This window comes from Cetorhinus maximus, chromosome 3 (assembly GCF_964194155.1).
Source record: "Cetorhinus maximus chromosome 3, sCetMax3.hap1.1, whole genome shotgun sequence".
NCBI lineage: Eukaryota > Metazoa > Chordata > Chondrichthyes > Lamniformes > Cetorhinidae > Cetorhinus > Cetorhinus maximus.
Window position 1 is genome coordinate 51,872,286 of NC_135881.1, and position 27,687 is coordinate 51,899,972.

Genomic DNA, 27,687 nt, shown 5'->3' on the forward strand with positions numbered 1-27,687 from the left:
CAGCTTATGCACTAGCTAACCAACATAGATTTTACTGCTTCAGAAACTAAACTGGTTATGGTGCTCTTTGCAGAAGTGATTTGCAATGATGTGAAGTTCATGAGTTTTCAAATTTTGGTGTAAAGGCACAAGCTATATAATAATCCTCACATGTGTAAATGAGACAACATTTTTCAACAGGCTGCAAAGCTGTTTTACTTTTACCCCAAAAGTCAACCCACCAAACGAAAGAGAATTCACTCAATAGAAAGCTTTATTGTTGGGCAAACATTTATACTGGAACACCATAGGCAACTTTATCTTTTCAAGTAACTATATAAACTTTCCCCATCAGGAGCCTCAATGCAGTGCAGTGTATGTTGACAGAACCTCTATAGAATCTTAGAAATTTTACATCACAGAAGGAGGCCACCGGCCCATCACTGGCCAAAAAGCCAGCCTAATCCTACTTTCCAGTTCATGGTTCATAGCCTTGTAGGTTATGGCATTTCAAGCACATATTCAAGTAGTTTTTAAATGCTATGAGCATTCCTCGAGTGTTCTTTCAACCAGTGAGTTCCAGATTCCCAACCACTCTATGGGTGAAAACGTTTTGCCTCAGCTACCCTCTAATTCTTCAGCCTATTACTTTAAATCTTTGCAATTCGATCTCTGGTCCTTCCTACCCACTCCATCTAAGACCCTCATGATTTTTTACACTTCAATTAAATCTCACCTCCGCCTCCTCCATTCCAAAGAAAACAACCCTAGCCTATCTGATCTTACCTCTTTGCTAAAATTTTCCAGTCGCTAAACAATAAAGTCTACATCTGTGAGCTTTTGAGCCTATGCAAGCCATATTCTTGAGTAGCATTGGCTGTGAATGTGCCAAGTGGGTTATTAACACAGATATATTACCGGGAGTTAAAAATCCTATTTTGGAAATTTGGCTCTGTTAGTTTTCATGAAGAGGAATCCGGATCAGAATGCCATCCAAAGTGTATAACAATAAATGGAACTAAAAAATTTTAAGAATTTAAAAGGAATAGGAAAACAAAGAAGCGGGATCACAGCTTCCAGATGAGCTTGACACCAAACAAATTATAATAGGGGAATATTGTTGTCTTACGCCTACATTTTCTGAACAAGTAAGTGTCCATTCCTTAGTGCCAGGATGAGTAAAGAATTTGCATGTGTGGTAGTGCTGCCTTGTCTCATTACAGCTGGGGGGGTCACTGTACTTTTAGTGGAAAGTTTGGTGGTGTTGCTTTGTTGGAGTAGAGTTTCGAAAGAAGGGGGCCAAGTTAGATGTGGCTATAACACCATGGGCAGAATTTAAGAGGTGGCAGGAGGTGAGGTTTCCCACTCAGTCACCTGATGAGTCAAATGCTCCAAGGAGTGTAAATTAGCTGGAGGTGAGACTTCCACCCTTCAAAGAGCTGCTGACCAATCTAATTGGCAGACAGCTCATAGTCCCAGTAACACTACTTGGAGCGTGGCCACTGCTGAGGCTACAAGCAGTCCTGCAGCCAGGGTGGAGGTATGTGTGGGGGGTCTCATGGCAGGGATGGGAGGGGAGGCCAGGGTGGCGGGGGGGACAGAAGGGGGTTCTTGATGGAGAGGCCATGGGAGAGGGAGCATTCAGGGTGGGGGCCAGTGAAGGAGGCACACTTCCTACTCGAGGCCCAAACAGGGTGACCTGCCAGGCACCACTCCCCTCCCCACCCCCCAAGTAGCCATTAATTGGCCATATAAGGGCCTAAATTGGGGTAAGAGTGGGGTGCTTTAGCCCTTGCCCTCCTCCCATAAAACTGAGGGCAGGTCAGGGGTGGGCAGGAAGGCAGCAGGAAGGCCATGCAGGGAATTTTATGACTTCACTGCTTGCAAACCCACCAACGGGGGCCCATAAAATTATGCCCTTTAGCTTTGACTCTCTGACTAGTGCTCCCATCTAAGGAGGTTTGGCTCTGAGAATATACCCTTGTTGAACTTGTGCAAATGTCTATCAGACAGAAAATCAATGAGTATCCGAGATTCAAAGCCTGGAAATTACTGTTGGCAATATAAACAAATACTGACATATTCATATGATAATCCTCTGTTTGTATTTTAATAGGAGCACTATTTTAAAATGTTTCTGTTAAAGGATGAACAGGAAGGTGTCATATGAATATGTAAAATATCTGCTTGCTAAGATCAGCAAAATTATTTTCCAGGCTTTAAATTGTCCTAATTGTGAACTGATTTTTGGAGTCCTCTTCATCATGTCATTCACAACTGTTCTTTTATTGAAATCTTTCAGTTTCCTTTTATAGAAAGTATCTAATCTCTCATCCAGCATGTAAACTAATTTGCTGAACCAGAGAGATTATCCCACTTTGTGTGCTGTCTATACATCCCTTTTAAAAATTAAAATGTAAATTAGTTCCTAAGAATTAATTTATAAACTGTAAAAAATTAAGAACAGCGGAAAATTTTGCACTGACTTGCTACCATCACCTTCTTTTAATTAGCTTATAAAGTCATTTACAAGAATGAGAAATGGGAAAAGTAACATTGTGCAGGTACCTTTTTATTGTAATAAACTATTGCCTGTGCAGCCCTATAAAGTGAATGCAGTTTCTTTAAAGAATCTGCACTTCTAGTTTGATGTGCATTCATTGGTCGTCAAATGCACAAAAGCTGTCTGGACAATCATGTAGCTGCCCTTTCATCCTGCCAGCATGAAGACATTTAGAAAAATCAACTAATGGCAGTACTAGTAGTCAATTGATTTTTAGCCATAAATCAATGGATTTTTCTGCTGCTCTGAATTTAAGAGTCGAAAGGCACCTGTAGTATACTTTAAATAAATGCAAGAGGAGGCTGCAACATACCCAATTTAAATATTTTCAGGTGGTATACCCTCTAATGACTAATTTAAAGTGACTAACCATAGTATAATCCACACTAGGTACTCTAAATGCAGAACATTATGTTCTAGTAAAACTTATCCTGCAGGTAAGACACTGTCAAAAACGTATTTTATAACTGCTGTAACTCCTTCTTCTATTACCATATGAATACTTACAAAATGAAGGTTGTCAACAGGAAACATGTTGGGCTCTCACTGGATACAATATTTACACAACCAACAGACCCCAGCGAATACCACAATAAGTGCATAAATAACAGCATTTCAACATTATTGGGATAGGTTCGATATCATGTTCATGTACAAAATATGGCTTCTGTTTACATCAACATAAACACAAAACATTTTTCAATACATATTCAATTTTTAAAAATCAACTGTTAAATAAAAAAAGTAACAGAGTTACTAATGGGTTATTTGCATGTAGTGCTTAATACAGTAGAGAACAATGCAGAAGGCATACATGTCTGTGATAAAGGTTAACTATCAGGATAAACAATGCAGCTTCTGCTTTAAAAAAGCATCATTTCTCTTGTCATCTGATTTTCCGCAACTGCCAGAAATCCCAAGAATTCTCAGTAAATGATATTTACAACAGAGAACAGCTGGCTTGCATTTGTTAACCAGGTTATGTCTAGGGATTAGAATTTCTGTAATTAACCACCCGAGCTTCACTCTCATGGTTTATGACATCATCTGAAGCTCTCCATTGTGACACATTTCAAGCTAGCTATTATCCCCTAGGTAAACATTATTGACAGGACTTCAGGATTAATTCCTGTTACCATAGGTAATTCAGCATTAATACACACTTTAAAATCAATTTACTAAAAGAGTACCAATATAAAGAACTCTCTAAATACTTAATTTTCTTTCCACTTTCCATTATAGAAACATTTTAAATAATGTACTATCTTTAAGAATCACCATGTAAAATTGTAAAAGATAATTTCTTCTTATCTGAATTGCAAGCTTTTCTAATCTTTAGATAGGATATAAAAAAGGAAAGAAAATCATCTCAGATGTTTAATAGTTGGCACTCTGGTTGCAAATGGGATCAAATATGACAGGCGTGATGTATGTTTTACCTTAATCTGAAGGTCTTCAGAGCTTCCAGTCTGCATGTAGAGTGCAAGGAGCTTTGGCAGAACATTTGCCACAGCAACAGCACGTGCATGCTCTGGAGTGTGTCTTCCTATCTGCCCCAGGGCCCAAGCAGACGCTGCCTTAATGTGGTCTTCTGGTTCTTCTGACAGGCAGATAGCCAACTGAGGCACCCCCTGTAGTGTTGATCAGAAGCACACAGTCTTAGTCAGAGACACTACATGTGATAGGCTTACATTAATAAGCAATTTTAAGAAAAACAGTTCTTATTTCTATCCTACACATCTTCCTGATGGCTGAAAGAGCAGTTCAGTACACAGCTGCTCAGTGTATTAGAGCTGGCATTTTTTCAGTTTGACAGGATGTCAAGGATAGTAAAAACCCTCAGCCTGAAGCACCGTTTCTTATATCGCCACTACTGTATCATCCTACTGTGGAAAATACTTAGCAAATGAAAAGTAATATACATTAAGGGAAGTCACAGTGCATAAAACTTGAAACAATTAAATGACATGTCTAAACATTTATTTTGTTCGGTTATGAATAAAGGAATCAATTATTTTTCTTAAATGTTGTTTACATAACTAAAACCAGGTCAAAAACAGGTTTGTGTCTGAGATTAAAATAAAAGAACTATTTTAGTAATAGTATTTTAATAATAATTTTAGAATAGAAAAATTATATTTTAATAAAAAGATTCTGCTGAGGAAAGATAATTGGGATATGTATGCATGGGGCATCTCACTAGTTCTTTGTCTAACATTACATTGTGACCTTTCTATTTTGGCAGTCCTGAAAGACTAAAATGCCAAACTGATCAAAATAACTACTGAAAGAAAAATGCTAAACTATTTTGTTTTAGCTTTAAATTAGAACATTATTAAATCAAATTTAATTATGATTCACCAAAACAATGCTGTAACATTTATGGCATGTTGATACAAGAAGTTTAATTTTAATGGAACTATTGCTGATGTAACTAGCTCATCCTGAATTTAAATTGTCCCCAAAACATTTTAAAACCCTTTAAAATTGTCTAAATATCCAACTGCACAGCTAAACATTTCTAATTTAAAACCACAATTGACTTCAGTCACTGAACAAGATACAAAGCCTAACAGTAATATTTAACACAAGAGTTTAACTCTATTTCACTTTGTGCTAAAATAATTAATGGCAAGTTAAAGATCCATGTATACACACATTCCAACATTGTTTAATGTGGAGACATACAATAATAGTTCCATCTGCTTGATAAAATGATAAGATAACATCTTTAGCAGTTTCTCAACTTTCTACAAAAATAATTCTTAATGTTTTAAGTACAACATTTCCATAATTCTATAAATTTTATAGGATTCAAACTTCAACTTGTGTGTCTAACCATAACTCATTTTGGCACCTCAGATATTACTGCATTGCAACGCTAGCCATGACATGTCTAACAGACCAAGTTCAAGGAGCCAAGCAAGTTTTATTACTACTTCACTTATCTACAGAACATAGTGCAGCAACTATTCTTGAAATTATATGTATAAAAATAAAACAAAATTTTTTTCTGTTGTAGAATGCCAATAATATGAAAATCCAAACTCATTTATTGTGATTGGAAATAAAAGGGTTGCCTGGCACTAGAAGTTGCCTGTCATTGTTTGAATTTGTTTTGTTAGTTCTGAGCTGAATCGTAATGATTAACAGAAGTGTATTTTTGATTAAATAGAAATGAGCATTGCAATTTCACCCTGTTTAAAACATGAACCAATTTTAAATTAACATTAACAACGTTGTGAAGGACTCCAGTCTGAAAAAAATTGATCCTTGTAACTAACAGAGTGCCTGCATGTTGGGTATGACAAAAATAATTATAGGTAAACCAAATTTATTTTACTAACAGAGAGCTACTTTCCACAGTGAATTTTCAAACTGGCTTTTCACTTCTGGAGCCTTGTCCAAATCCAACTCAGATTGATGGGATGAATGTCTCCTTACTCTGACAGCTGTAAAGATCCTAAGTGAAATCACACTTTTTAGTGGGTGCTGATCTACATCACAAAACAACAGCCTCACTCAGAGAGGCCCTAAGGATGTCTGGTATAGTACAGGGAAAGATTCACACTGATGCAAAAGGGAGTGTTCTCCTGAGGGTCAAGGGTTAAAATACATTGGAAGGAAGTGTAAAAGGTTGTGCTAACCACTTGGTCATTCTTTACCTAGTGGTGCTTAATGCTGACAGTGGAGCCTATTTTACTGATTAGCATTATTTTAGTGCTGGTGTTAACTCATTTGTTTGAATAGAATTAATGCTAGCAGTACAATTACATTGTTTAAAAACTCAAGGCCGATGTGTCAAAGGTGGAAGAAATTTAATTTTTCAGCACTGACATCACCTAGTCAAGCACAAAACAGCACCAAGAATAAAATCAATAATTTTAAAATATTTTATTAAGATGTTATTGCAGGTTACTTTATTAAAATGCTATTTCATTAAGTAGTAGGTATGTTTGCGCCATGATACAATAAACTTTTGATCTTGGCTGGGCTATCAATAGGAACTGGATGAATTGAGATAAGATACTAAAATAGGGTGGAGAGAGGAAGGGAGAGAGAAAGCGAGAGAAATAAAATCTCTTTCTAATAATGAAGACATTACTCTAACAGAATAGCAAGCATTTATGTGAATGCTGCACCTGAATCTGGTAATGGGAGCTGCATTTATAGTCAGGTGAGGCAATAATCCTGGTTGGGGGTGGGGGTGGGGGTGGGGGGGGGCTGGTGGGAGACAGGGGTATAATTGAGTATCACATCACAACACTCCAGCTAGAAGCCCTGAAGACGACTGTATCAGATTTTATTCACAGCACAAATTACCATAATTTAAGTATTTAAATTAAAAGTCATAATCAAGATTTACTTTGACACATTCTGCATTAAAATGAAAACAAAAAGCTCCTTCTTACTGAAATAGAAAGAAATGAAATAATGAGTAATGTAGAATTTACATCTGCAACCTCAATTCTTCTGGGAGTACTAACCAACAAATCAATATACCACTGCACTCCAATATGCTTTGCAGCTAGATTAATTTATTGTCCTTTTTCTAGGGCCTCATTGTAATGGTAATACACAGATAATGAACAAGGCTCTAACCTTGGAGACAATCACTGCCATTGCCAGGTTCTCCGAGTGAGCAGCCACATAACCAAGCATCATAATACCAGGCAGCCTGACATTACTTTTAGATTCACCGATATAATCAATGACAGCAGCCACACCTCCTGTATTAACAATAAGCTGAGACAGCTAGAGAAGGGGGAAAAAACACAAGGTGGTTAGTCAGATTCTATCAACAAGATAGCAAAATATCATCCCAAATTAAAATAGTTGGTTTCGTCTATTAGTGTATATACATTCTTGTTAAAAGAATATTGCATAGTTTCTATTAGTCTATTGACATACTAAAAGAAAAAATACTGCTGTTTTTCTCTGTTGTGAAGTAAGACATATACCTCCTTATTGGTATCTGAGCAGACGAAATGTTGCTAACAGCTAAATAAGTTATCCACTAGTGCGATCTAACCTGGGTCACCAATGACTGGAGTAAAGTTAGGTGGGCATTTAATTATTTATTATCTTTTATCAACTTTCTTGATTCTAAAACTAAAATTTATTAATACATTGCTATAATTAAGCTAATTGCTTCAATTTTGTACTGCACATCTCAGATCACTACTATCATTATTCATGGAATATGAGAACATTTGATGTCACTTGAGGAATATATAAATTTATAACAACCTTGATATAATTAGGCAACCAAGTAGCCCTTCAGTGAATAAAAGGTAATATTTAAAATCAGTCTTTTTCATTCAAATGCCTACTGTTTTTATACCATATCAAATATTTTTCCAGTTCTGTTGTGACATTTTCAGATTATCCATAATTTCAATTTACTTTCAGTTTGTTTTAAGGTTATGTGTTTTTGAAAAATTGAGGGAGCCAGTGAGGTGTTTGTCAGTTAAATAGAGTCAACAGATATTTTGGACAGCAAAATAATGGAAAAAGAATCAGAGGGACTTACAGTCTGGGTCATAAAAAGTATTTGGGAGCAAGCCTAATAGTTTTCATCTGTAGCTGCAAAGGGTGGCTTTCATTTTGATTAATGGTGTATTTCAGAAAATTGATCTTGCCTTTCCCTATTTGATACTAACAATAAGAAACTTGGCACAAAATCAACATACTGGCGAAAGGTCATCGACCTGAAACACTGGCCGGGATTTTCTATGCCCGCCGGCATTGGGCGTGTTCGGTAGTGTGAGCGGACAATATGGCGTGATTAGCTTCATGATGAATTGAAACCAGTTTGCGATCATCCGCTCAGCCCACCGATGGTGGGCTGCGTTCTCTGCCATCAGGCGTCAGAACCTCATTATAGCACAGCAGCATATTATTACAATGCCTGGCCACTGGAATCATTCCCCCACCACTGGATTGCTGGGTTGTTTCTCATGGACATAGCTCTGCTGTGAAGCAGTGCCCGGAAGTTAGATAGTCACCGTTGATGCTCACAACGGGTGATGGTCGAGGGGGTGGGAGAGGAAGAGGTGTCAGGGTAAATGAAGATGTCAGGATGGGGTGAGGTTGGGAGGGGGAGAATGAAGATGTCAGGATGGGGTGAGGTTGGGAAGGCGGGGGGAATGAAGGTGTTGGGGGGAAGGTTGGTAGGGGAGGAGGGGGTAACGGTGGAGAAGACCGCAATTGGGGAGGTAGGTGTAAAGAGGTGGAAGGTGCAAGAGAAGGAGTGCTGAGAGGGGGGAGGTATCCAGGCGGAGGAAGGGGTGCAGAGGTGGGGGGTAAGGGGTGCAAAGTGGGGAAGGAGTTCCAGGGATTAAGGGTTGTGGAGCAGGGGGTGTGCAGGTGAACATGCACAGGTGGGGTTGGATAGGTCCATGTCTGCCTCCTGGGGAGCGAACTGAGGATGGGCGTGGTATGAAGGGTGAGAATGACCAAGGGCAGACTGAGGCAGCAGGATGGGAGGGTGAGGGTTCGATGGTAGTGATAGAAGGGATGATGGGGATGGTTAGTGGGGACTTGGAGGCAGTCATGGACCCTGAGGGTGGGAAGGAGGAGGTCGGGAGGTGAATGTGGATGGGATTTTCAGGAAGGAAGGGAACATGCATGTTCACCTGGACATCCCCAAAGGAAAAGTGTTGTGGCTGGTAGGTAACAGAGGGGAGGTGGTGGGTGATGTCGGCAGGCGGGTTGGGGGGGGGGGGAGAGAGAGGGGTTTAAACATGATGGGGGAGAGGAAATGGGTTACCAGGGAGAGGGTAAAAGATGGGGGAGCGCACAATGCAGTGAAACCAGACCATGCTGAATCGAAAGTGAAATGAGAGTCGTGGTGGGGCGAGATCAGATTCTGCATGGGAAGGTGACCAGTGGGTGGGCAGAGATGCAGGTCAGTTCAGATGGACAATTGAAAGCAAACCCCAGCAGGCAGCATTCAAAATGCTCAGGACATTGAGATGAGTGTAAAGCGTGAAGGATCCGTGTGCATGGGTGAGTGCTTGCATGAGGCTCTGAAAGGCCCTGCCACACACATTTTCCCTCCAGAATCACTTGTGGGCTGGCTGCTCCCTCTGCAGTGATGGATCTTCCGGGCTGCTGATTTCCACCTCTGCATTGGAGGAGGAGTCCTCTTGGCTGCAGATGAAGACGTCGATGGAGCTGAGGGATTGGCTGGCTGAGGGTGTTGGTCCCTTGGCAGGGCTCCCTGTGAAACAAAGTAGAGATAATTATTGCATGGCAGCAAAGTCAGAAGCAGGAGAGAGCCCATTCACAGTTACATTGAGGGAGGAATGATGAGGTGCAGGATCCTCAGATGGGTGTTCACAGCCGGCCTTACCGTCGTCACAGGCAGGGTCCACATCCTCACCAGTCAGCACGATGACATGCTCCTCAAAGTGACTGAGGGGCCTAATGTGGGCCACTCCACCCCGGTCTGGGACCTCTCCCTGCTGATGTGAGCAGGCTTCTCCTGCATGAAAACTGATGGAGGGTGAGCAGGACATGGCACTGCATGGAATGTTTGTGTGCTGAGCGGCGCCATGGACAGGAATGAAGATGTGAGCTCGAGAGAGTATGAGCCTGATGGAGATGTGGGTGTGTGGGTGACAGTTAGCGGTGTTGTCCCTTGAGGTGTGAGATCCCTGTGGAAGTGTGATGGGTTTGTGAGTGTGTGAGTTGAGAGTGTTGAGAAGAGTGAGTTACCCTGGGTGAGACCATTCATCCTGTAGTGGCACTGGGTGGCTGTCCTCTTTTGCAGGGCATTGGCGCTGACCACTGCCTCCCAGGTCTGGCTGGTAATGCCGCTGCCCATCCTGCAGCTAGAACGGGGATAGAGGACAACGTGGCGGGCCTCCAGGGCATCCAAAAGGTGTTCCAGTGAAGTGTCGCTAAACCTGGGGCTGCAGTCTTCTTACCTTTCATGGACATATTCCCTGCAGTAGTCACGGTCTGGAAGCACTGAATTGTGTGTGCGCAGCTGGACTTTAAATATGGTGCCCAGCATGATGATGCGGCGGGCGGGCAAATGAGAGCCTGCCCGTCATCGAAACGGCATGTTTCCCAGGAATGCATAAATAATGCGGCAGGATTGAGACGCTACGGCGCGGAAAACTGCCAACACAGCCGGCGAGTAAAATGTCATTTTACCCGCCCATTACCGCACTTAGTACAAATCTGGGATGATTCCGCATTCACTATATTTCTCTCCACAGATGCTGCTTCACCTGTGGGGTACTTCCAATATTATTTGTTTCTATTAAAAAGAAAAAATTTGCATTTGCTACACCATAAATCAACCTGTGATAATAACAGTACAACAAAGACATTTAGATACAGTGTCATGCAAAATTTAAAAAAAAACACTGATCACCTGTCAGCACCATCACCAAGGCTTCTTCCTCTCAGTGACTGTAACTTAGGTAAAATCTCATTTATACGCACAACCGGTTTCACTTGAACTTATGCCGAAATTATGGCAGAGGGGTGGAAGATTCCCTGAGGAAATTCCCAGCATATATAATTCATTAAATATTAGTAGTAATTGTTTCCCAGTCAGTGAAGTCAGCAGGTTGGGGTTATTCTTTATGATGTTACAAGTCAAATGCTGCTTCAGTGTTCAAGTATGAGTGAAAACTTTAATAGTGACATATAAAACAAATCTAGCTTGTAGTAAACTAATATATGGTGACCCTGAGCATGTTCCATAAAGATCTCCTTATTTTGTGGTTGTAATCTTAATAAAATTATTTTATTGTACTCTAGGCTTTATAAATTTTTCTCAACAATCTGGAAAAATATTGTTACTTTCAGGATGGCAACCTGTAACTAGTGATCCCCACAGGGATCAGTGCTGGGGCCACAATTATTTACAATATATATATTAATGACTTGGATGAGGGAAATGAATGTACTATCACCAAGTTTGCAGATGACACAAAAATGAGTGGGAAGGCAAGTGCTGAGGATGACACAAAGAGTCTACAGAGGGATATAGATAGGTTAAATGAGTGGGCAAAAACGTGGCAGATGGAATATAATGTGGGAAAGTGTGAGGTTATGCACTTTGGTAGGAAGAACAGAGGAGCTGAATAATACTTAGATGGAGAAAGACTGAAGAAAACCGCAGCACAGAGGGGTTTGGGGGTCTTCGTGCAGGAATCCCAAAAAACTAGCATACAAGTTCAGCAGATAATAGGTAAGGCAAATGGAATGTTGGCCTTTATTTCAAAGGGAATGGAGTATAAAAATAGGGAAGTCTTGTGAAAACTATACAAGGCACTAGTTAGACCACACCTAGAATACTGTGAACAGTTTTAGACCCCTTAATCTAAGGAAAAGATATAATGGCATTGGAGACAGTCCAGAGAAGATTCACTAGGTTGATCCCAGGTATAGACGGATATTTTTATGAGGAGAGGTTGAGTAGGTTGGGCCTGTGCTCATTGGAGGCGACCTTATTGAAACATATAAGATTCTTAGAGGGCTTGACAGGGTAGATGCTGAGGGGGAGTCTAGGACCAGAGGGCGTAATCTCAGAGTAAGGGGGTGCCCATTTAAAACAGAGATGAGCAGGAATTTCTTCTCTCAGAATGTAGTCAATCCATGGAATTCTTTACCGCAGTGGGCCATAGAGGCTGGGACATTAAGTGTATTCAAGGCTGAGATAGACAGATTTTTAATCAGTAAGAGAATCTAGGGTAAAACAAAAATAAAAATACCTGGAAAAACTCAGCAGGTCTGGCAGCATCTGCGGAGAGGAACACAGTTAACATTTTGAGTCCATATGACTCTTCAACAAAACTTGCTTTTATCTTAGAGAATCTAGGGTTATGGGGAAAAAGCAGGAAAGTGGAGTTCAGGATTATCAGATCAGCCATGAGCTCATTGAATGGCGGAGCAGACTCGATGGGCCGAATGGCCTACTTCTGCTCCTATGTCTAATGGTCTTATTCAGGAAAAAATACAATGAGATAAGCTGTTCAGTTATAACATAGGGTGATTCAAGTCACACCAGTGCATAAACCACTACCGTTCACTGGCATTGTCCAAAACTAACAAGTCGTAAAAATGCAGATCTGACCTATTATAAAATGATTTATATTCCTCTAATGTACATTGTTGAGCTGAAGCTTGGAAGTGAAAGTGGTAAATGACAATTTCTGGGAATGTAAAAATTGCTTATTAATATTTCTAATCAAAATTGTATAACGAAAATTACTATCAATAATTTTAATACTCAATTGTAAGAATCTCACAATTAAAAGGTTATTGTTTTGTCTAGCTTTATGAGCAATAATAAATAAAATAAATGATTGGACAGGATTTGACTATGACAAGTCAATTTCTACAGCAGGTTTGCCTCAATTCTAACAACAAACTTTAGATGACTGTGAAATAGTAAGTAAATTATATTTATATCAATTTGGAAGACTACAGGTAGTTTTGCCTCACAAAGTATTGGCAGACTGTGTATTTAAACTGTTAAGCTATGATCTACTTAGAAACATAGGGTAGGATCTTGCCCTTGTTGGGTGGGCTCGGTGGGGCGGTCGGGAAGCCGACTGCCGCACACAATCGAGGGCAGAAGGCAATTTCACGCTAGTGGGCCAATTAAAGCCCACCCAGCGTGAAATGCGAGTGGCAGCGCTTAGCGTTGCCTGTGCAAGCAGGGGAGGAGGGTGAGCGCGAACTTCAGGCATACACGCAAGTGCGTGCTTCATAATCTCCCTGAAGTACAGAGCTGTCTCGGGGAGATGGAGCATTTAAAAAAAATAATAATAGAGAAATAAGTAACACAATAAAACATGTCAGGGCATGTTATTAATTAAATTTTAAATTTTCTATTTTATTTTTATTTGCTTTAGGAAACCTCATCCCGCCCGTGGGATGAGGCTTCCTAAAAAGTGCAAAGGTCGCTTGACCTTTTGGTCTGCCCGCCAACCGTAAGGTTGGACGAGCAGCAAAAAATTTAACTTAATTGATAATGTAACGCCTTAACAGGCCTTTTAATTGTCGGCGGGCACACTGCCAACTCTGGCGCGTGCCTGCCAAACGAAATAGCACACAACTGCACGTTGACGTCGGGATGCTTGCCCAACATCAACTTGTGTCATTTTACGCTCGAGCGGGTCAGGCACGCGCCCGCCCACCGAGCTAAAAATTTTGCTCATAGGACAGAATTGAATGCCCTATCCCAAGGTGAGTTTGGTGGTGTTGGGGCATTTAATGGGCAAGAGGATGGTGGATGGGGACCCTGTCACCTTTCTGCCTCTGTCCCCATTGAGTCCAGGGCAGGAATGCTCTTCCCACCCTGTCGCTAATTGAGGACCTTAAGTCGGCAATTTATGCCCACTTAAAAGCCTCATTCCACTGCCGCTAGGATTAACCCAGTGACAAGCAGGGCAGTCACCACACAGAAAGCCTGAAAAGGGTTTGTTTGCGGGCTCCCAGGGAGGCCCCTCGTTCAAAGGCACTCAGCGGCTGATGAAGGGACCTGGCATTGGGAAAGGGTGGCCTGCTGACAGCTGACCACCCTCCCATCCCTCCTCAATGACCCACATCCTGCAACCCTTGGGGTCCTTGATCTCGGGAAGTTCTGCCGCTGTTCACTTATGGACACTTAATTCAACGGGTCTTCCCGAAAGGAGGGGACATGGGGCTTTCACCGGCTCTCCAGCTGACAGGCAAGACCCCCTGTTGCCTGCGTTAAATACCGCATATATAAGCATAGAAAGGTTTATGGCACAGAAGGAGGTGGTTTGGTCCATCATGTTTGTGGCGGCTGAAAGAGAGTTATCTAGTTCAATCCCACGTTCCAGCTCTTGGTCGGTGACCCTGTAGGTTGTAATATCTCAAGTGCAACTCCAAATGTTTTTTAAACATGATGTGGTTTTCTGCCTCTACAGTGCCACCCTTTCAGGCAGTGAGCTCCAGACCCATGCCACCCTCTGGATGAAAACCATCACTCCTCAACTCCCCTCTACTCCTTCCACCAATTACTTTAAATCTGTGCCCCCGAGTTAGTGATGCCTCTAGAAATAAGTCTTTCCTTTCCACTTTATACAGGATCCTCATAATTTTATAAACCTCAATTAAATCTCCCCTCAGCCTCTTCTGTTCCAAACAAAACAAGCCAGACCAATCCAATATTTCTTCATAGCTAAAATTCTCCATTCTTGGCAACAACCTCATAAATCTCTTTGGTACCTTCTGTAGTGTGATCACATTCTTCCTGTAATGTGGTGAGGAGAAATGTATGTAGCTGCAGCCTAACTAGTGTTTTATCCAGTTCTAGAATAACCTCCATGTTTTTCTACTATAGGCCTCAGACAATAAAAGAAAGTATCCCTTCTTGGCCACTTTATCTACCTGTCCTGCTACCATCACGGATCCGTGTACACACATTCCATGGTTCCACTATTCCTTCATGTTTTTCATTATCCTAACATTTATTGTGTATTCTCTTGCCTTGTTTTCCCTCCCCAAATGCATTATCTCCCCTTCCAGCTTCCCATATTCATTCCCTAAAACTAAGTCCAGAGCTGCCCTTCTCCTATTGGGCTTGCTACGTACTGGCTAAAAAATAGTGGATACACTTTAAGAATTCTGTACCCTCCGTACCTTTTTTGCATTGAACTTATCGCAGTGAACATTAAAATTCCCTGCTATTCCCTTTTGTTTCTTCACTTTTCAGCAATTTGACTACATGCTTGAGCTTCTATCTTCCTCTGACCATGTCTATAGTATGTTGCCAGCAGTGTGACTGACCCTTTTTTCTCAGTTCAACCCATATGGCTCCATGTGGTGCTCCTTCTCGCATATCATCCCTCCTCACAGCTGTGATTGTTTCTTTAACGAGTATTGCATCCACTCCTCCCTTTTTACCCCTTCTCTATCCCATCTGAAAACCCTTTAATCAGGAATGTTGAGCTACCATTCCTGCCCTTCCTTAAGCAATATTTCAGTAATAGCTATAATATCGTTCTTCTAAGTGTGTATCTGTCTCCTCAGCTCATCTGCCTTGTTCACTAGAATCCTAACCTTGAAGCATACACCATTAATCACTGAACAACTCCTTTGTTATTTATTTTCTAGCTTTTGTTTCCTCAACTTTCCATACTAGCTTACTAATTTTCTGCCTTCTATTGCCAGTTTTCTCTTCCTTCTGAATCTATGTTCAGGTTTATGGTGGAATGAGTCCATCCAATCTGAATTGTACAGGGTATATTATTGAAAACATCTTGAGTGTTGTTTTCAAGTATGGTAATTGACCCAGAGGAGCCAATTGTATTATTGGTCCATGGAAAGCAAAGAGGTGAGAGAACCACAACAAATGTTTGTGCTTGCTTAGTGGCTTTGCAGTCACCATTGCTACAACACTGTCATCTACCCGGTCATGTGGAAAATTGTCCAGGTATGTCCTGTCCACAAAAAGTACAACAAATCCAACTCGGCCAATTACCACTCCAGCAGTCCACTCTTGTTCATCAGCGAAGTGTTGGAAAGGGTCATCGATAATGCTATCAAGTGGCACTTGCTCAGCAATATAACCTGCTCACTGAGGCTCAGTTTGGGTTTCACTAGGGCCATTCAGCTCCTGACCTCATTACAGCCTTGGTCCAAACGTGGACAAAAGAGCTGAACTCCAGAGGTGAGGTGAGAGTGACTAGCTTTGACATTAAGGCAGTATTTGACAGAGTGAGGCATCAAGGGGTCCTAGAAAAACTGAAGTCAGTGGGAATCAGAGGGAAATCTCTCCAGCACTTCGATCATGCCTACTACAATGGAAGATGGTTGTGGTTGTTGGAAGTCAAATATCTTAGTCCCAGAACCATGCAGCAGGAGATTGTCAGGGTACTGTCCTAGGCCCAACCATCTTAGCTGCTTCATCAACAACCTTCCTTCCATCATAAGGTCAGAAGTGGGGACGTTCACTGATGATTTCACAACGTTCAGCACATTTTGTGACTACTCAGATACTGAAGCAGTCCATGTCCATATGAGGCAAGACCTGGACAACATTCAGGTTTGGGCTGATAAGTGGCAAGTAATATTTGTGCCACACAAGTACCCGGCAATGACCATCTACAACAAGAGAGATCTAACCATCTCTCCTTGACATTCAATGGCATTACGATCGCTGAATCCCCCACTATCAACATTCTTGGGATTACCATTGACCAGAAACTGATCTCAACATAGGGCATAGGGCAAATAAGATTCGAGAAATTAATGCTTGGCTCAAAGACCGGTGTGGTAGAAGTGGGTTCCAGTTCCTGGAGCACTGGCATCAGTAGCGGTGAAAGTGGGGGCTGTACCATTGGGACAGTCTACACCTGAACTATGCTGGGACCAGTGTTCTAGTGAACCACATAAATAGGGAAGTAGAGAGGATTTTAAACCAAATAGTGGGAGGAAGGGATCAAATTAGGGAAGATGTGGTAAATCAAAGAGTAGAGACAAGGCAAGAGAGAAGGGTACTATTATGGGAAATGATAACTAGGCCATGACAGGAAGAGATAGGGAGTACAAATCTAAGGGTAAATCAGCAGATAAGGATAGAGGTTACAAAAATAATAAAAAGATGAAACTAAACTAAAAGGATGACTCTATATCTGAATGCTTGTAGCATTCAAAACAAAACAAATGAGCTGATAGCGCAAATAGACCTGATGGCCATTACAGAGATATGGCTGCAGGATGACATAGATTGGGATCTGAATACTGAAGGGTATACAACATTTAGGAAGGACAGGAGGTAGGAAAAGATAGAGGGATGGCTCTGTTAATTAATGATGGTATGAGCACGAGAGGGGTCACCTAAGTTCAGAAAACCAGGGTGTGGAAGCGGTTTGGGTAGAGATGAGAAATGATAAAAGCAAGAAGTTACTTGTGGGAGTGGTGTACAGGCCTCCGAACAATACCCACACAATAAGACAGAATGTAAAGGAAGAAATAGGAGGAGCTTGTCAGAAATGTGGGATGATAAACATGGAGGATTTTAATCTACATAGAGATTGGAAAAATCAGATGGGCAAAGGTAGCTTAGATGACGAGTTCCTAGAATATTTTCAGGATAGTTTCTTAGAACAGCACATTCTAGAGCCAACCAGAGAGCAGGCTATATATTTTGAAAATTCATTCACGGGATGTGGGCTTCGCTGGCTAGGCCAGAATTTATTGCCCATCCCTAATTGCCATTGAGAAGATGGCGGTTAGCTCTTTTCTTGAACCGCTGCAGTCCATGTGGTGTAGGTACACCCATGGTGCAGTTAGGGAGGGAGTTGCAGAATTTTGACCGAGCGACAGTGAAGGAACGGTGATATATTTCCAAGTCAGGATAGCGTGTGGCTTGGAGGGGAACTTCCAGGTGGTGGCGTTTCCATGCAAATGCTGCCCTTGTCCTTCTAGATGGTAGTGGTCATGGGTTTGGAAGGTGCTGTTGAAGGAGGCTTGGTGAGTTCCTGCAGTCCATCTTGTAGATGCTACACGCTGCTGCTACTGTGTGTTGATGGTGGAGGGAGTGAATGTTTGTGGATGTGTTGCCAATCAAGTGGGCTGCTTTGTCCTGGATGGTGTTGGGTTTTTGAGCGTTATTGGAGCTGCATTCATCCGGGCAAGTGGAGAGTACTCCATCACACGCCTGACTTGTGCCTTGTAGATGTCGGAGAGGCTTTGGGGGTGAGGAGGTGAGTTAATTGCCACAGGATTCCTAGCCCCTGACCTACTCTTATAGCCACAGTATTTATATGGCTAGTCCAGCTCAGTTTCTGATCAATGGTAACCCATAGGATGATGATAGTGGGGGATTCAGTGATGGTTATGCCATTGATTGTCAAGGGGCGATAGTTAGACTCTCTTGTTGGAGATAGTCATTGCCTGGCACTTGCATGGCACAAATGTTACTTGTCCGCCCAACCCTGGATATTGTCGGGGACTTGCTGCATTTGGACATGGACTGCTACAGTATCTGAGGAGTTATGAATGATGTTGAACATTGTGCAATCATCAGCGAACATCCCCAATTCTGGCCTTATGATGGAAGGAAGGTCATTGATGAAGCAGCTGAAGATGGTTGGGCCTAGAACACTACCCTGAGGAACTCCTTCAGTGATGTCCTGGAACGGAAACAACTGACATCCAACAACCACAACGATCTTCCTTTGTGCTAAGTGTGATTCCAACCAACAGAGACTTTTCTGATTCCAATTAACTCCAATTTTGCTAGGGCTCCTTGATGCCACACTTGGTCAAATGCTGCCTTGATGTCAAGGGCAGTCACTCTCACTTCACCTCTGCAGCTCAGCTCTTCTGTCCATGTTGGAACCAAGGTTGTAATGAGGTCAGGATCTGCGTGATCCTGGCAGAACTCAAACTGAGCCTCAGTGAGCAGGTGATTTCTAAGCAAGTACTACTCGATAGCACTATTGACGACCCCTTCCATCACTTTACCAATGATCAAGAGTAGGTTGATGGGGCGGTAATTAGCCGGGTTGGACATGTCCTGCTTTTTGTGAATGGGACATACCTGCGCAATTTTCCACATTGTCGGGTAGATGCCAGTGTTGTAGCTGTACTGGAACAGCTTGGCTAGGGGCGTGACAAGTTCTGGAGCACAAGTCTTCAGTACTATTGCTGGAATACTGCCAGGGCCCATAGATTTGTAGTATCCAGTGCCTTCAGCCGTTTCGTGATAATCACGTGGAGTGGGTCAAATTGGCTGACGACTGGCACCTGTGATGCTGGGGACCTCGGGAGGAGGCCAAGATGGATCATCTGCTCGGCGCTTCTGGCTGAAGACTGTTGCAAATGCTTCAGCCCAATCTTTTGCACTGATGTGCTGGGCTCCCCTATCATTGAGGATGGGATATTTGTAGAGCCTCCTCCTCCAGTGAGTTGTTTAATTGTCCACCACCATTCAACACTGGATGGGGCAAGACTGCAGAGCTTAGATCTGATCTGTTTGTTGTGGAATAGCTTAATTCTGTCTATCACTTGCTGTTTATGCTGTCTGGCATGCAAGTAGTTCTGAGCTGTAGCTTCACCAGGTTGACATCTCATTTTAGATATGCTTGGTGCTGCTCCTGGCATGCCCTCCTGCACTCTTCATTGAACCAGGGTTGATCCCTTGGCTTAATGGTAATGGTAGAGTGGGAGGTATGCCGGTCCATGAAGTTACAGGTTGTGGTTAAGTACAATGCTGCTGCTGCTGTTGGCCCACAGCGCCTCATGGATGCCCAGTCTTGAGTTGCAGATTTGTTTGAAATCTATCCCAGTTAACATGGTGGTAGTGCCACACAACATGATGGTGGGTATCCTCAATGTGAAGGCAGGGCTTTGTCTCCACAAGGACTGAGAGGTGGTTACTCCTACCGATGCTGTCATGGACAGATGCATCTGCGGCAGGCAGATTGGTGAGGATGAGGTCAAGTATGTTTTTCCCTCTTGTTGGTACCTTCACCACCTGCCGCAGACCCAGTCTAGCAGATATGTCCTTTAGTTCTCGGCCAGCCCGGTCAGTAGTGGTGCTACCGAGCCACTCTTGGTGATGGACATTGAAGTCCCCCACACAGAGTACATTCTGTGCCCTTGCCACCCTCAGTGCTTCTTCTAAGTGGTGTTCAAAATGGAGGAGTACTGACTCATCAGGTAAGGAGGGGCGGCATTGTGCAGTGAGGTAGGACTAATTAATGACCTCATAGTGAAGGCACCCCTAGGTAGCAGTGATCATAATATGATTGAATTTTACATTCAGCTTGAGAGAGAGGAGTGGGTCCAAGATTATTTTAAACTTAAATAAGGGAAATTATGAGGGCATGAAAGCAGAGCTAGTGAAAGTGAACTGGCAAATTAGGACAAGGGATCGGTCAAAAGAGATGCAGTGGCAGACATTTAAAGGGATATTTCAGAATACACGAAGAGATACATTCCAACAAGAAATAAAAATTCCAAGGGGGAGATCCATCATCTGTGGTTTACTAAAAAAGTTAAAGATTGTATCAAAATGAAAGATGAAGCATTTAATTGTGCAAAAATGGGTGGCAGGTCAGAAGATTGGACAGAATTTTTAAAAAACAGCAAAGTTGACTGAAATATTAATAATGAGGGAAAAATGAGAGTATGAGAGAAAGCTAGCTAGAAATATAAAGACAGATAGTAAGAGTTTCTATAGATACTTAAAAAAGAAGAGCTAACAAAGTGAGTGTTGTTCCTATAGAAAGTGAGTCTGGGGAATGAATAATGGGAAATAACAAGATGGCAGATGAATTGAACAGGTATTTTGCATTGGTCTTCACTATAAAGGATACATGACATCACAGAAATAGCTGTAAAAGAGGAATTGGAAGGGAGGAAGGATCTCAAGAAAATTATAATTACCAGGGAAAAGGTACTATGCAAATTGTTGGAGCTGTGGGCTGACAAGTCCACAGGTCCTGATGGACTTCATCTTAGGGTCTTAAAAGGAGTGGCTAGTGAGACAGTTGAGGCGTTGGTTTTAATTTTCCAAAATTCACTAGATTCAGGGAAGGTTCCATTGGATTAGAAAATAGTGAATGTAACTCCTTTATTCAAAAGGGGAGGGAGACAGAAAGCAGGAAACTACAGCCCAGTTAGTTTAACATAATGTCACAGCAAAAATGTTAGAAGCTAATATTAAAGACATAGTAGAGCACTTAGGTAAATATAAGGAAATCAGGCAGAATTAACATGGTTTTGTGAGAGAGAAATCATGTTCAACCAATTTTATTAGAGTTCTTTGAAGAAGTAACATGTGCTTTGGATAAAGGGGAACCGATGGATGTACTGTACTTAGGTTTCCAGAAGGCATGTGAAAATAAAAGCTCATGGTGCAAGGGGTAACATATTGGCATGGATAGAAGATTGGTTAGCTAACAAAAAACAGAGAGTAGGCATAAACGGGGCACTTTCTGGTTGGCAAGATGTAACAAGTGATGTGCCACAGGGATCAGTGCTGGGGCCTCAAATTTTTACAATTTATATAAGTGACTTGGATGAAGGGAGTAAAGGTATGGTTGCTAAATTTGCTGTTAATACAAAGGTAGGTAGGAAAGTAAGTTGTGAAGAGGACATAAGGAGGCTACAAAGGGATATAGATAGGTTAAGTGAGTGGGCAAAGATCTGGCAACTGGAGTATTATGTGGGAAAATGTGAAATTGCCCATTTTGGCATGAAGAATAAAAAAGAAGCTTATTATCTAAATGGTGAGAGATTGCAGAGCTCTGAGATGCAGAGGGATCTGGGTGTCCTAGTACATGAATTGCAAAAGGTTAGTATGAAAGTACAGGAAGTAGTTAGGAAAGCAATAAACATTTATTGCAAGGGGAATTGTCTACAAAAATAGAGAGGTTATGCTTCAGTTATATAGGGCATTGGTGAGACCACATCTGGAGCACTGTGTACAGTATTGGTCTCCTTATTTAAGGAAGGATGTAAATGCATTGCAAGCAGTTCAGAGAAGGTTTACTAGACTAATGCCAGGAATGGGTGGGTTGTCTTATGAGGAAAGATTGGGCAAGCTAGACTCGTATCCACTGGAGCTTAGAAGAGTAAGAGGTGACTTGATTGAAACACATAGGACAGGATTTTCCCCCCTGTTGGGGACAAAGTTGAATTGCCCCTCCGATCGGCACCCCCAATCGGGGGCGCGACACCATTTTACGTGGGCGGGCCAATTAAGGCCCGCCCGGCGCAACGTCCGCACGGAAGCGCTATGCGCTCCCTGTGCGGGTGGGGACGATTCCCTGAATCAAGAGTGCGCTGTTTCGCACATGCGCACGAAAGAGCGCACTCACCTCCCTGAGGCTAAGTGCTGCCTCAGGGAGATAGGCTGCTCTGTGACAAAAATTAAAAATATAGAAAAAAAAATTCCTGACATGTCCCGTCGTGTGATACTGTCACATGAGTTGGGACATGTCCATAATTTTTTAAAAAGCTTTAATAAAAATTTTTAAGACCAACATGAAACCTCATCCCGCCCGTACATGAGGTTTCATGCTTTCTCTAATTCCTGCTGGGGCTTCTGGCCTGCCCGTCAACCTTAAGGTTGGACGGCCAGGTCCATTAATTAGCTAAATGACTGTCAATGGCCTCAATTGACCATTGACAGATCAGTGGGTGCACAGCTGAATTTGCTGTGCCCCCACCTACCAGAAAATTTAAATGGGGCGCGGTGACATCAGAACTTCCACCCAATGTCACCGCGCATCATTTTACAATGGCTCAGCCCCCCCCACTCGCCAACGGGAAAATCCTGCCCTTAACAATCTGAGGGGTCCTGACAGGGTGGATGCGGAAAGGATGTTTCCTCTTGTAGAACTATGGGTCACAGTTTAAAAATAAGGGGTCACCCATTAAAGACAGAGATGAGGTGAAATTTTTTCTCCCAGAGGGTAGTGAGTCTTTGGAATTCTCTTCCTCAAGAGACAGTGGAAGCAGAGTCTTTGAATATTTTTAAGGCAGAGCTAGATAGATTCTTGATAAGGAAGGGGGTGAAAGGTTATCGGGGTAGGTGGAAATATGGAGTTGAGATTGCAAACGGATCAGCCATGATCTTATTGAATGGCAGAGCAGACTCGAGGGGCTGAGTGGCCTACTCCTGCTCCTAATTCATATATTTGTATGTTCGCCCAGTCATATAAATGCTGTGGTTACAACAAAAGGTCAGAGGCTAGGAATTCTGCAGTGAGTAACTTACCTCCTGACTCTTCAAATCTTGTCGATCATTTACAAGGCACAAGTCACGAGTGTGATGGACTACTCTCCACCAACCTGGATGAGTGCAACTCCAACAAAACTCAAGAAGCTCGACACCATCCAGGGCAATGCAGCTTGCTTGACTGGTACCCCATGCACCACCTTCAACATTTACTCTCTCCACCATGAATGCACAGTGGCAGAACTGTGTACAATCTACAAGGTGCACTGCAGCAACTCGCCAAGGCTCCTTCGACAGCACCTTTCATGACCTTTACCACCTAGAAGGACACGGACACCTGCAAGTTCACCTCTAAGCCACACTCCATCCTGACTTGGAACTATATCGCTGTTCCTTCACTGTCACTGGATCAAAATCCTCGAAAGCCTTTCCAAACAGCACTGCAGTGGTTAAAGAGGCAGCTCACCACCACCTTCACAAGACTAATTAGGGATGGGCAATAAATGCTGGCCTAGCCAGCAATGCCATGTGAATAAATATTTTCAAAATTCTATTCTCAGTCAACTCTATACACATTTCCACTTTTATGCCAGCCCTGGCACAGCCTCTGCTCCTTGGCTACTGGATTCTTTGTCCCAATCTCTTGCCAATCCCTGAGTGCTCCTGATTTCCTCACTGTCGAGCTCCCACCTCCTTTTGTCTCCTGGGCTTAGAGTTGAGCTTCCCCAATCTCCAAGATGCAGTTCCCCAAACTGGGGCAATCCCCTTTTCTGCTCTCCAAACCAGATCCTTGCTCCCCATCACAGATGAACCAGTAAATTATAAATAAAGATCACTCAGTACAAAAATTATGAAAATGTGTTTTACATAATTTAGGTTTCTTCTCTAAAAACAGGTGCTCATATTGTGCACCTTAGAAATGGATAAATTAAACTATTATCAACTGAGTATTGCTGAAAAAAGACATTTTGTTGAAGTAGATCGTATCAAACAGCATGCCACTTCCACTGTTCGCCACAGGTAAGGTACAGACCATACCCAACCAGCCTATGATTGCAAAACTCAAAACACAGTGTCCAACATTAGATGTGATTCTGTGATTGGACAACATTTGCTAAATAATCCTCAGTGTGCTAAGAATTATGCTGACAACCATTTAAAATTGTCAGTCTGGCTCGCAGTGTGGCACATTTGTGTGCACTGGAAGCTACAGATATTAATACACAGGGCCATGTTCTTTGCAGACAGAACATGTACACACATTGTGCCTATTTCAGCTAAACAAAATACGTGATAGCCATTCGCTGGTTCATTCCTCAGGGCACTGCCTTGGCCAATCAGAGTCAAGATGCCTGGTTTAAATTTCAAACAATGCTTGGCAGTTAACTGTCAGTCATCATTAACTGGTGCATTCTCCATGGCAACACCTCTACCAATCAAAGTCCACTTGCCAACCAGTCAGCACTCTCTTCTCATACAGTGTAAAGTTGTTGCTTCCCTTGAAGTTGGTATTGTTGTGATTGTCCTGATGAGTACAAGACAAAAGGCTTTGACAAAATGTCTTTTTTCAGCAATACTCAAGTTCTGTACTACCAAATGACTGTTATTATTAACTGTTTTACAGAGGTATAAGTTTTCAAGTTTTGATGTAAAGAACATTTAAAATAGTGCAAGCCACCAGTAGGCTCTGTCTGTCCTGCACCGATGACAATCTTTCGGCTACTTTGCTGCACTCTTAAACTCAAATGCATTCACCTCAGGAGTATGCTTGGCAATTTCCCGAATTAGTGTTGCAACATTTTTTTTCACAAATTCATCTGGGTCCTTCAGGCATGTTAGAACAGCAGGGAAAATTTCTGCTTCTACAACCATTTCTGCCAGGTCCACGGAATGCTTTGCAATCTGACCAAGAGCTGAAAATACTTGACGCTATAGAAGACAGAAAAATAGCACAAGAGTTCAAATTGATGTTTAGAGCTGCTAAGCTAAAATAATTAAATATGCAAGGAAGGATTAACCATAGGCTACTTTAAACTAATTTTTTTTAAATGGAATAATTGCAGCATTAATAAGCTACTATATATACATTATATTTTGTACCAAAAGGTAATCAGTCATATCTGATTAATCATAATAGAACCCCATTAATAGATTTATGGTTAAACTATTTTATTTTAGCTCCCAAAAAATATACTAATATCGAATTTATTTTCTTCAACCAAACTTCCATATCTGTGTTGTATCCAACATTGGATTAATGTATTTGCTTGCACAATGAGAACAATGGTGTAATGTGTGCAGTACAAATGCTTACCTTTAGTTTAGCATCAGGGTTCAGGATCATCTGAGCTAGATGAGCAATGGACCCTGCATCCACTACAGTTTGAGCCAACTCTGGGGATTGTTTTGCGATATCACTCAGTGCAGAAGCTGCAATCCTTTTCAATGGCACCTCTGGCTCCTGGATACAAAGAACCAGAAGAGGAACAGCTCCTGCATCCACTACTGCCTGTGACAATTCTGTGGGTCCAAGAAAAATAATTAAGTGGGTATGGATAGATGACCCTTGAGCCAGCCATTTTTCACCCTGACAGATACAGCATGAATAAAAAGGGGCACATCCCCACCTCTACTGCATCTGCATTTCAAATCAGCCTGCCTAGCTTCATAGAGCATGTGGACTGATCCATAGCTAAAAGGACACAGGTCAAAGGATAGGCCCCATTTACATGTGGCATGTTTTAGGCAGATTGGGTTGAAACGGTTTGTTATTCTGTTAGAAAAGAGACAAACAGACCTCAGCTGTTTAAATTATGACCTTTCTGAATCTTCAATAGGCACATGTTTTACACTTGGAATACAGCAAACAGAAGTGGCAAAATTAATTGCACTGTAATTTAGTACTATTTAAGCTTTTGAAAGATAACATAATACTCAAAGAAATCCTTTTTGCTAACTGGATTAAATTGTGTTTCAATTGTTTTTACAATCAAAACACCTTCCAGAATTATATTAGTTAATCTGGCAATAAATGAACAAGCAGGACTAGTGCAACACTAGATTTATGATTTTCTTTGTATGGGCAATATTTATAGTGGTTTTCGTTTTCACTCTTCAGTCTTTAAATCCAAAGAATTCACTTCTCTATTGTTGCTTCCTTCCTCCTGCAACTTCAATTGTTCCTTTCTTATTACCCTACTACATGTTAAAAATGAATTGGCTTATACACACTAAAATTATTAATACAAAGCCATGACATCCAGCAATTGCTACTGCTGCAAATGTGAGGCCACACAAACAGCTGCTCCGATTTTATGTAGCATTACAATTATATTGTTTTAAATGTATTACAAAAGACTGAGGTTTACTAAAATAAATTACATTTTTATTTCACTCCACCTCATGGAGGCAAGTTTTCCATCTATATTTAACATGCAGATCACGCAAAAGGGCAAAGGCTATTTTTGGAATGATTCTGTATGCGGCAATGGGAGTTGGTGTCAAGCACCATAGTCAAAGCAAGATTTTTTAAAGGATTTGGCACCTTATGTTTCTTTTTAGAAATCTAATTTTGCAGAATAAAAGGAAAAACAAAATTTTCTAGCATTCCTGGACATATAGACTTGAAAGATTTATACTACCATATCACATTCAATTCAAAATGTGCTCGGCAATCATATTTCATCTCCTTAGTGTTCACATAAAAACAATAAGCTATACTGATAAAAAAAATCCCTCTGAATCTCAATTGAAAGGTTTTTGATAAAGAAATCTACAAAAATTATTCAAAATAGAGACACAATCTCCACTTTAAATTGAAATCTACTTGTGCCTGATTTGCTAAAAGAAATGAAAAAGAATTCCTTCAGATGTCTGGATACAATAATACAAATAATTGCCTTGAGGGAATCAGTTGACAACTAGGAAATGCAAACACTATGTTGGTTTAGATAGTGTCCTTTAAGTTTCGGCAGCGCCAGGACAAGGATTTATTTAAAAATCATTTTTGTCTCCCTTTTTACTTTTTCTTCATTTGATCCATTGCTTATTGATTAGAATTTGCAGCATGTTACTTTGTGGGAATGAGAAATGTTACCGCTCTGTATCGCAAGACTATCTTAAATGCTTCAGGAGTTTTATAGGTTGTTAATCACAATCACATAGCCAAAGTGAAGACATTTCTAACACAAGAAGCTTTACTCAAGTTAATGGAAAATGGACACAAAAAGAGTTAACACCCCACCTGCATCCTATAAGTATATAAAAAGAATCAGAGTAGATAAAGTAAATATTGGTCTCTTAGAGGATGAGACTGCAGTGGTTCAAGAACATGGCTCACCACCACCTTCTCAAGGGCAATTAGGGGTGGGCAACAAATGCTGACCTTGCCAGCGATGTCCACATTCCATGAAAGAATAGTAGCTATAGCATCTTGATAGCCAGCACCCCT

The 27,687-nt window shown here is 41.6% G+C and overlaps 1 protein-coding gene across 2 annotated transcripts in view; it reads right to left on the bottom strand.

The window, feature by feature from the left end:
* Window positions 1-27,687, bottom strand: part of spag6 (sperm associated antigen 6) — a 217,176-nt gene that overhangs the window by 46,062 nt on the left and 143,427 nt on the right. For both annotated transcript variants that reach the window (XM_078538315.1, XM_078538321.1), the window contains 4 exons: window positions 25,552-25,757; window positions 24,993-25,166; window positions 7,145-7,297; window positions 3,982-4,173 (listed from right to left, as the gene is read on the bottom strand). In XM_078538315.1, coding sequence (XP_078394441.1) covers window positions 3,982-4,173; window positions 7,145-7,297; window positions 24,993-25,166; window positions 25,552-25,757 — 725 coding nt within the window. The remainder of the gene's footprint in view (window positions 1-3,981; window positions 4,174-7,144; window positions 7,298-24,992; window positions 25,167-25,551; window positions 25,758-27,687) is intronic.